The 10,096-nt window shown below is 52.2% G+C and overlaps 2 protein-coding genes across 4 annotated transcripts; one reads left to right on the top strand and one right to left on the bottom strand.

Annotated features, from left to right (window-relative positions):
* Positions 1–3,798: 3,798 nt before the first annotated feature.
* LOC121449982 (40S ribosomal protein S29) lies at positions 3,799–4,084 on the bottom strand. Its single transcript, XM_041654630.1, has one exon. The coding sequence runs from the start codon at positions 4,061–4,063 to the stop codon at positions 3,893–3,895; it is 171 nt and encodes a 56-aa protein (XP_041510564.1). The 5' UTR covers positions 4,064–4,084; the 3' UTR covers positions 3,799–3,892.
* A 1,550-nt stretch (positions 4,085–5,634) lies between these two features.
* On the top strand, positions 5,635–7,884 carry Znf575 (zinc finger protein 575). 3 transcript variants are annotated; one of them, XM_041654307.1, is made up of 4 exons: positions 5,635–5,837; positions 6,014–6,111; positions 6,470–6,615; positions 7,206–7,884. In XM_041654307.1, exons 3-4 carry the CDS (start codon positions 6,558–6,560, stop codon positions 7,841–7,843), a joined length of 696 nt encoding a protein of 231 aa, XP_041510241.1. In that variant the 5' UTR covers positions 5,635–5,837; positions 6,014–6,111; positions 6,470–6,557; the 3' UTR covers positions 7,844–7,884. The 3 variants fall into 3 exon arrangements, with proteins under 3 accessions (XP_041510241.1, XP_041510238.1, XP_041510240.1); XM_041654304.1 differs by having other exon boundaries at positions 6,014–6,116; XM_041654306.1 differs by having other exon boundaries at positions 5,637–5,767; positions 6,014–6,116.
* The last annotated feature ends 2,212 nt before the right edge of the window (positions 7,885–10,096 follow it).

Genomic DNA, 10,096 nt, shown 5'->3' with positions numbered 1-10,096 from the left:
AGACTGGGTCTTTGTAGCCTAGGCTGGATTTGAAGTGCCACATAAAATCAGAATGACTTTGAACTTCTCTGTGCACACACACACACACACCACAATGCTGACATTACAGGTGTGTGACACCACACCTGGCTAAATGGGGTTTGTTTGTTGTTTTTTGACTGTTCTGTTTCTTCCTCTCACAAACATCTCCGTGCACACAGGCGCCTGCTTTGTGTTGTATCTTGCAAGTTCACTGTGAGGGTCATTTGTCTTCTTTGGGAGTTGACGACTGAGAACTTACTGATTACTTATACCAAGGATGCAGAGATAGCTGGGTGTTGTGATGCAGGCCTCTAATCCCAGCATTCTGGAGGCCCCGTAAGAGGATTGCTGAGTTAGACCAGCTAGGCCTGCCCAGTCAGGGTTATTATAGCTGCAAAGAAGCACCATGACCAAGAGCAGGTTGGGGAGGAAAGGGCTGATTTGGCTCACACTTCCACATCATAGTCCATCACTGAAGGAAGTCAGGACAGGAACTCAAACAGGGCAGGAAGCTGGAGGCTGGTGCAGAGGCCATGGAGGATGCTGCTCACTGGCTTGCTCCCCACGGCTTGCTCAGCCTACTTTCTTATAAAACCCAAGACCACCAGCCCAGTGAGGTCCCACCCACCATGGTCTGGGTCCTCCCCCATCAGTCACTAAGAAAACACCCTACAGACTTGTGACCCTACAGAGTTGTGTATAGCCTGCTCTTACAGAGGCATTTTCTCCATTGAGTTTCCCTCCTCTTCGATGAAGGAATTGTGTCAAGTTGACATAGAACTAGCCAGCACATCTACCCACTAAATCTTGTCTCAAAAACAAACTCACAAAGCCAATAAATTGCATTATCTTAGTGCACAGACTATCAAACATTTTGCTCTTGGAATCCTATTGATAGTGGAGATACTCCTGGGCTAAGGGTGAAGGGTGTGGCTTAAGCCATAGAGCCCTTGTCTACCATACATAAGGGCCTGGTTTCTATCTCCAGTTCAAGAAGAAAAACCAAGTCCTCCATTCCAGTGGACCTCAGTCACACTGCAGTTTGTATTTTGAGAGAATCAGCAGCAACGGTCCATCCTTATCTCCTAACCCTGCAGTTCTCCCCGTGCCAACCTGGCTGGGCAGCTCACAGCAAGACCTGTTGGTATAAACTAAGTACATGACCGGCTCCAAGGTTGAGGGGAAGGTTTTTATTATAGATATGAGGGAAAGCACAGCTAGAGGCATCTGGAAGAGTCCAGAGCAGGGAGACAAAGTCGTACCCTGAACATGACCAACGGACTGGACTTGGTCACGGGGTGGGGATGGGGTTGGGTTGGCGAGAGAGGTAGACCAAGAGAGTGTGGGCAAAGGAGATGAAGAGCGCAGGAATGCCTGACGAAACAGTAGGGTTATAAGGGAAAGGAGGAGCAGGCTGAGGGAGGCCCATGAGCTGGAGGAGTATGTAAGGGGCGGGGTGAGAGAACGCTGAAGAGCCACAGGCACCGGTGGTGCTGAGCGAGCCTGGAGGCCAGCAGGAGCTTTGCTATGCTAATAGGCATCACAGTTGGTCTTTTGTTTCTTTTGGACCTGATCCTGTTCCCAGCTTCACACAGCGTACTTTGCTTTGACCCTACACTCCCGGTTTAACAAAATTGTTACATAAAAGCCACATTTTCCAAATCTTCTGTCTCCCTCCCTCCGATTAAGGAACCAGCCCCAGGGATCCCACTGTGTTTTTCTCCCTCAAGCTTCCAGGCAATAAAAGGCAAGTTTGGAACTTTGAGACGGCTCAGCAGGTAAAAGTGTTTGCCTCCAAGCCGAAGAGCCCGTCCAATCCTGATCGCCCCGCCCCCACCCCCGCCCCCGTCCCGCCCCCGCCCCCGCCCCAGCGGAAGAAGGGCCAAGTCTCCCTTGCTATCTTCCGACCTCCACACTATGGAACAAATACACCCCACACCCAAAAATTAAAATCACCATTGCTGAAGTCCTTGGCATCTCTAGGGGCTTTCGTCACAGAAGAGGCTCCGAAAATCACTCGAAGACATGGCTATGCTTAGAAATTTGAATGGGACATGAAGAAGGGAGCCAGGGGGCTACCGAGAGGCATTGTGAAAGAACAGAGGGAAGGACCATGGGATATCTAACAATGAAATACAGACATGTCCAGGCGGTGGTGGCGTATGCCCTTAATCCCAGCACTTGGGAGGCAGAGGCAAGCAGATCTCAGTGAGTTTGAGGCCAGCCTAATCTACAAAGTGAGTTCCAGGACAGCCAGGGCTACACAGAGAAACCCTGTCTCAAAACAAAACAAAACAACAGCAAAAAAGAAATAGAGCCATACAGGTACACTTGACTGCAGAAGATTGTGAAAAGCCAGGCATGGTAGATGATGCCCATAATCTCTGCAAGCGGGACGCAAAGATGGGATGACCATGAAATTTTGTTATTGTTTGCTTTTGAGACAAATCCTCTCTGTATATAGTTTTGGATGTCCTGGAACTCACTCTGTAGACCAGGCTGGCCACAAACTCACAGAGACCCACCTGCCTCTGCCTCCTGAGTTTAAGACATGGGCCACCATGCCCAGCTTTGTATTGATTCTGAGGTCAGCTTGGTGACGATGTGAGACTCTGTCTGAAAAACACAAGATCGTCAGAGCTGGATAAACAGAGGCAAGCAGCCGGTTGGTGGTGGCACATGCCTTTACTCCAAGCACTTGGGAGGCAGAGGCAGGCAGATCTCTGTGAGTTCGAGACCAGCCTGGTCTACAAGAGCTAGTTCCAGGACAGGCTCCAAAACCACAGAGAAACCCTGTCTCGGAAAAAAAAAAAAAAAAAAAAAAAACCAGAGGCAAGCAGAGAGGGAAGTAATATGGAACCAGGGAGGGGGAAGAAGAGGTAGCCCAAGAGGAAAAGGCAGGAAATGCTGCTCAGCCTCCCAGACACTCCTGAAGTCCCTCACTTGCCTAGCCCAAGCTTGAAGAAGCTATGACTCAGAAGAGAGTCACCAGGCCAACTGGAGAGGGACACAGTGCATACAGACAGGAGGTACTAGGATTGCGGAAGCCCAGGAGAGAGAGGGGCCCGGAAATCAGTCCCTTTAGGCCTAGCTGAAGAGCCCAACCATCCCTACTGCTTTAGCAGGATTTTGGATCCCTGTCCCTGGCCTGCCACACTCTGCTAAATTCTACCTGAGCCACACCCCCAGCCCCTCACTGAGGATTCTAGGCAGGGGCTCTACCACTGAGCCACACCCCAGCCCCTCACTGGGGGATTCTAGGCAGGGGCTCTACCACTAAGCCACACCCCCAGCCCCTCACTGGGGGATTCTAGGCAGGGGCTCTACCACTGAGCCACACCCCCAGCCCCTCACTGGGGGATTCTAGGCAGGGGCTCTACCACTGAGCCACGCCCCCAGCCCCTCACTGGGGGATTCTAGGCAGGGGCTCTACCACTGAGTCGCACTCCCAACCCTCCTTCTACAGTTTAAATCCCTGCCCTGCTTCCTCACTGTGTCTGGATTCCTTCCTAAGCCCTTTGACCCTGACTTCTACTGTCCCCCACCATTCCACTCAGTCACTCAGTATGGAAAGCTTTCTGCTGGTTATCTACACAATGCAAATGTGTAAACATTAGGTGGAAAGCGCTGTTCTTGCCTCAGACAAACAAGACGGGTAATCTGTCCATCTTAATGTATATTCTAGAACACGGGTACACAGTGGGGCAGTGGGAAAGGGCAGAGATAACAAAGGAGTGGAGGGGAGAGTTTAATATTGTCATGTACTTTTTTTTTTTTTTTGAAGGTCTTCACTTTGTTTTATTCTTATGTACAAAGACTGGCGTTCATCTTTTCCACTGGGTAGAGTCTTGAAGAATCCATTCAAGGTCGCTTAGTCCAACTTAATGAAGCCGATGTCCTTCGCGTACTGCCGGAAACACTGGCGGCACATGTTCAGCCCGTATTTCCGGATCAGACCGTGGCGGTTTGAGCAGACGCGGCAGGAGCGGGATCCCTGGCCGAACTTCCGCGGGTGACTCCAGTAGAGCTGCTGGTGACCCATGTTGCCTCACTGACGGCCGACGAGCCCTGTCATGTATTTTTTAAATGATTTATTCATTTTTATGTGCATTGGTATTTTGCCTGCATGTATGTCTGTGTGAGGGTGTCAGATCCCCTAGAGGTAGAGTTACAGGCAGCTATAAACTGACATGTGGGTGCTGGGAATTGAACCCGGGTCCTCTGGAGGAATAGGCAGTGCTCTTAACTGCTGAGTCATTTCTCTGGCCTCTCACATCTTTAATCCTAGCACTACGGAGGCAGAGTCAGGTGGATCTCCCTGAGTTTAAGGCCAGCCTGGTCGACTGAGTAAGTTCCAGGACAGCCAGAGCTACTTAGTGAGGCCCTATCCAAAAAACCAAAACAAAACAAAAGATGACAACAACAACAACAACAAAACCAAAGACATTGATTGGACACTTAGGATTTGTAAACACTTCCCATTGATAATTCAGTACCAAGAGACCTCAAATTCCTAGATGAAGGCACTGAGATCCAGAAATGTGAAGTTACTCATGGTCACACAATTAGACAGTGCCAGAGTCCAGTCCAAAGCAGTTCCTCCTCCCCGACAAATACCTCCTGTGACTCGCAGGACTGGCCAGACCCTGTGGGTTACACGGTTGAAGGCACAACAGTGCGGAGGACTTTTATGAGCACCTCATGGTCGTGCCAGTGCTGGGCAGGATATGGCCCGTCACTGCCTGGAAGAAGGCCAAGCACTCCGCGTCACCCTTGGCCTGGCACTCCTGGACCACCCAGGTTAGGGACGGGAGGCAAGCGGCACCAGATGCTGGGCGTGGCTCTAGTCACCCGGTGGTGAAGGGTGCCTAAAGTTCTATGCAAATACTTTTGGGTGTCAGCCAGCTCACTGAGCCAAGAGTCCTGCCCTCTGCCCTTTCTGGAAGAAATAGCCAGACTTTCTGTAAACACTCGGAGGAGTGGAATCAAATAGACCCGGAGCTTTTGAAACTGCTCCCAGAAGTTGAGCTCAGACTGTCTATGGAATTCTCAATATGAGACCAGAGAGACAGCTCAATTGGTAAAAGGCAGCTGCAGTCAAGCCTGAAGACCTGATTTCGATCCCTGGGACCCACATGGTGGAAAATAAAACCTGAGTCCCACAAGTTGTCCTCTGACCTCCACACTCAAACACATCCACATACAACGGATAGTAAGTAAATGTAATAAACTTTTGAAAGTAAATAACAGGGACATTAACAAAAAGAAGCAGGGCGTGGCTGTGCCCATCTGTCTCAGCAATTGGGAGGCAAAGATTTGAGGGTCACCAGTTCAAGGTCATTCTCGGTTATGTATGGAGTTCGAGGCTAGCCTGGGCTACTCGAGACCCGTCTCAAAAAAAAAAAAAACACGGAGGGTTGTGTATGCAGTTAGCCACCGTAGGCCTTACACCGTCCCAGCTGTGTCCTTTCCTAGGGTTCTTTGGCCGATAGCTTCGCTCTTGCTCACGAACTTGCCAGCTGGGTGGTACATCCACCTCCTCCTTCCACCGCGTCTTCCCGGCTGCAACCTCTAGCCGGCTGTGACTGCGCATGCGTGCCGACGCCCCCTCCAGCCCCGGATGGGAGGAGGGGATGAAAGTGAGGTTGGGCCCCGCGGCTTGCCGGGGCTCCTTCTTTCCCTCTCTCCTTCCCTCGGGGGGCGTCTCCCGGCGCTCACAGGGCGGTGCAGATACGAGGGTTGCAAGGTAGCACTCAAGGGTTAGCCGAGACGGGAGGGTTCCGGAGCCCCACCCCTGGGGAGAGGCCTCCCTGCAGGTGAGGAGGGCAGGGCAAGGTCCTGGTCCCTTGGAGATAGATTGGGGGTTGGACACCGGGACCCCGCGGACGGTAGACTTAGGTCCGGGTGCCCTGGTTCTTGAGGAGTGCATGCGATGCCAGATGTTTGGGACTCCCTCCAGTGAAAAGTCTATTCTTTTCGTCTTTTTCTCCAGGTCTCCCTATCCTACGAGGTTTCCTGTTCTACACCAGGGATGCGATTTAGCGACCAGAAGGACAGGGTGGACACAGCATCCATGGACTGAGACTAAAGGCAGGGTAAAGCCCCCTTTTCCACTTGAAATCCCTGCCACTGCACCCAGAGGGCCCACCTCTGGGACAGTGTGGCCAAAGGCACGCCCACGGAGCTCAAAGACCCGCCCCTGGGCTTGGAAGGCACGGCCACTGACTGCCGTGATGCTTTTTGTATAGCCCCGCCCCTCCCAGGTTTAGAGGCCCCGCCCACTCCAAAATAGACTCCAATCCCCACCCAGCAAAGAAATGATCTCTTGGTTTGATTTGCATATCTCCTCCCAGGGTGCGCTTAGGCTCCGTCTTCCAGCCCCGCTGCTCGTTTGAATCAAGATCAGACTTAACCAAAACCCAGGTCCTAACTGACTTTCTAATTTTAGGCCCCCACTACTGTCTCTGTGAATTTGGTAATCACCGGCGTCACTCCCACCCTCTTAACTGCTACCCCTGGGTTCCTCTGCCATCAAGATGCTGGGTGGAAATGTGAAATCTGAGGCCACTTGCCAGGACCCGGTGACCAAGGGAGGTGAGAGCAGCCCGAGTTGTACATAGGGATCATTCCCCAGGATTGACAGCTGAGAAGAACCTGTTAGAACCATTCGGAATTACCCACACACCTGCCCCGCGCTCACGCGCAACAGGTTGCAAAGGATCTTACCCTCACCCGCCAATCTGGCTGGACCTTCCATTTGCTGGGGCTCAGGAAACTACAGGAGGTGCATAGGGGATAATGTGGGATTATGGGTAGAACTGGAAATGAATACTTTTACTAGGTTTCAGGACCAGAATTGACAACTCTTTGAGATAGAACGTGGGGTGAGAGGGCAAACAGATGTGTTCCTTAGTGGGACACCATTGTGACACTTGCCTGCTCAGACACTTTGAGATGCCCCTCTGGTATTAAGAAATGGCAGAGCCCAGCGTGGTAACTCAGGTCCCTAATCTCAGCACTCAGGAGGCAGAGACAGGGAGATTTGGTCTACAGAGAGTTTTCCAGGACAGCCAGGGCTGCATAGTGAGGCCCTGTTTCAGAGAGAGTGGAGAGGGGAGGCAGAACCTGGCCTGGGCCCGGGGCATGCCTACTAGTAGAAGCTCACCAGCTCTCACGTCCCCTAGTCCCCCACCAGGACTTGCCCAGCCAGCCCGCCGCATCTGGGAGCGTGCCCTCCAGGCCCCGCCGGCGGCCCCCACCCCAGCGCCCACACCGCTGTCCGGACTGCCCCAAGGCTTTCTCGTACCCATCCAAGCTGGCCACGCACCGGCTAGCGCACGGCGGCATCCGCCCGCACCCGTGCCCCGACTGCCCCAAGGCCTTCTCCTACCCGTCCAAGCTGGCCGCGCACCGCCTCACGCACAGCGGAGCTCGCCCGCACTCCTGCCCGCACTGCCCCAAGGCCTTCGGCCACCGCTCCAAGCTGGCGGCGCATCTTTGGACCCACGCTCCCGCCCGCCCCTACCCATGCCCCGATTGCCCCAAGTCCTTCTGCTACCCCTCCAAACTGGCGGCCCACCGCCACACGCACCATGCCACCGACGCCCGCCCCTACCCTTGTCCACACTGCCCCAAAGCGTTCTCGTTTCCCTCCAAACTGGCGGCTCACCGCCTATGTCACGAACCCCCCACTGCGCCCAGCAGCCAGACCACTGGCCACCACCGATGCTCCAGCTGTGACCAGGCCTTTGGTCAGAGACGCCTCCTATTGGTTCATCAACGCAGCCACCACCAGTCCGAGGGCCAGGGAGAGAGGGAGTGAGCTGTTGGTCCAGCCGCCCATCTGCCTCCACCACGTGTCAATAAAGACCTGAATTTCTAAGCCCTGTTTTATGTGTGGATTTTCCTCTAACTGGGTGAAAGACAGGGGCTTAATACATGTAGCCCAAGCTGGTCTGGAACTCTCCATCCTCTTGTTGTGGCCTTCCAAATCCCGGGTTCCAGTTATGTACGCCATCTCTTTTGGGATTGGCTATCCTGGAATTGACTTAGATGGTTGGGAAAAATTCTATTTGTGTGGAAGGGCAGGTGTTATCCGATTGGCACTGGATTCAAACCTCGAGCCTGGAGTTGTGGTGATAGGGGCCCCTCCTGCTCCCCTACACACACACACACACACACACATTGTATGACAAAGGTAAAACGCCTGATGGCATCTTGGGTTGGTGAGGCACACCAGCTCTTTGTTTACTGCTGAAAGTAACTCGGTGCCTCGGCCTTGGCCATAAGGCATTTACAGCACACACTTACTTGTGGCAGGGATTTATCTTACACACTCTAGCCTGTGATAAAGTCATAAAGGAACAGCAGTGTGGTGTGGACACACTGCGAACAGGCCATCACATACCCACCAGGGACCAGGAAACAGAGGGCAATATGTGGCTGTAGGAAAGAGGCGGGCACTGTGTTTACAAAGTGCTCTGAGCACAGAGGGTACAGAGGCCAAAACAAAGGACAGACCACCAGCAGCAGCAGCACCCGTACTGGGAAGCTCAACACAGGAGTGCCTCTGAATCTCTTGGGAACCTGGGACAAGGTGTGTAACGTTTCTCTGGGAGCTAGGACTTTGTGTTTTCTGTTTGTGGGATATTTGTTTTTTTGACAGCATCTCATGTCTCCAGGCTGTCCTTGGACTTACGTGGTGCTGGGGACTGAGCCAGGGCTTCATGAATGCTAGGCAGGCTCACACTTTTCAGTGGGTTGGTTTTGTTTGTTTGCCTGCATTTATATATGTGCACCATATGTGTACCTGGTGCCTGTAGAGATGAGAATGTTAGAGACAGTTGTGACCCACCATGTGGGTCCTAGAACTCCGGCCCTTTGCACAAACAAGTGCCCTTAACCACAACACCATCTGTTAATCCACCATAAATACACCACCCTCCTTCTTTGGCTACCTGTTCACTGTTTCACTGTTTTATTTTTTTAAACATATGGTCTATGTAATCTTGGAATTCACTCTGTAGACCAGGCTCCTTCAGTTCCAGAGACCTGTTTTCTTCTGCCTCCCAAGTGCTGGAATTAAGTGTGTGCCACCAAACCTGGTCGCCTTTTTAGTGTTTTAAGATAAAGATTATTCTGTAGCCCAGACTGGCTTAAGTTTATGGTAATCCTCCTGCCACAGCCTCCTGAATGGGGATCACAGGCGTTTGCCAACACTCTTGGCATAACAGGGTTGCTGTAAACTGTGTGTCATGCCAGGACAGGTCAGGTGGAGCCTGAAGGATGAGGGAATTGATGTTTCCTACATCTGTGTTCTGTAGATCTAAATTACACACCTATTGTGTGTTGAGCCCTGCATGGGGTGTTCAGAGAGGACCAACTCCTGAAAGTTGTCCTGACCCCCCACATGCATGCTGTGGCACATGCCCCTGCTCCACTAAATAAATAAAGCAGAGCTAGGAGTGGTGCCACACACCTGTAGTTCCAGCACTCAAGAGGCAGAGGCAGGAGGATTGCAAAAGCTCAAGACCAATCTGGTCTACATAGCAAGTTCTAGGCCAGCCAGGGCTATAGAGTGAGGCCCTGCCTACAAATAAAATTTACTAACAACACACACACACTAGGTCTGTTGGCAAGAACCAGTCTGAGTGGCTTGGCACACTGCTTTCCAGACACTGGGGAGGTGAGAAGGCTGCGGTGGTGTCATCTGTGTTCTTCAATGTTCACAACCCTGTGCTTGTACCGACATATGCCAAGCCCTACCTGTCACCAGGGGGTGGCAGCGTTTTCCTGTAAGGAGCCAGACAATTTACAGGAGTTTGTCTTTCTCCATCACGAGCGTCCCAGGGATCCAACTCAGGTTGTCAGGCTTAGCAAGCACCTTTACCTACTGAGCTGTCTTCCTGGCCATCTGGGTTTTTTTGTTGTTTTGATTGGTTTCTTAAGAGATGAAAGGAGAGGTTTTCTTGGCTAAGGTTCAGGGATTACATCATGATGTAGAAAGCATGACGGCTGAAGCAGTCAGGGGTTAGGTCCATGGCAGTGGAACATTCAAGACTGTAGCATGGTGTTC

The sequence above is a fragment of the Microtus oregoni genome, unplaced genomic scaffold (assembly GCF_018167655.1).
Source record: "Microtus oregoni isolate MIOR12 unplaced genomic scaffold, Mior012 000006F_ref0000085, whole genome shotgun sequence".
Classification (NCBI taxonomy): Eukaryota; Metazoa; Chordata; class Mammalia; order Rodentia; family Cricetidae; genus Microtus; species Microtus oregoni.
This window is presented reverse-complemented; position numbering and strand designations above follow the sequence as displayed.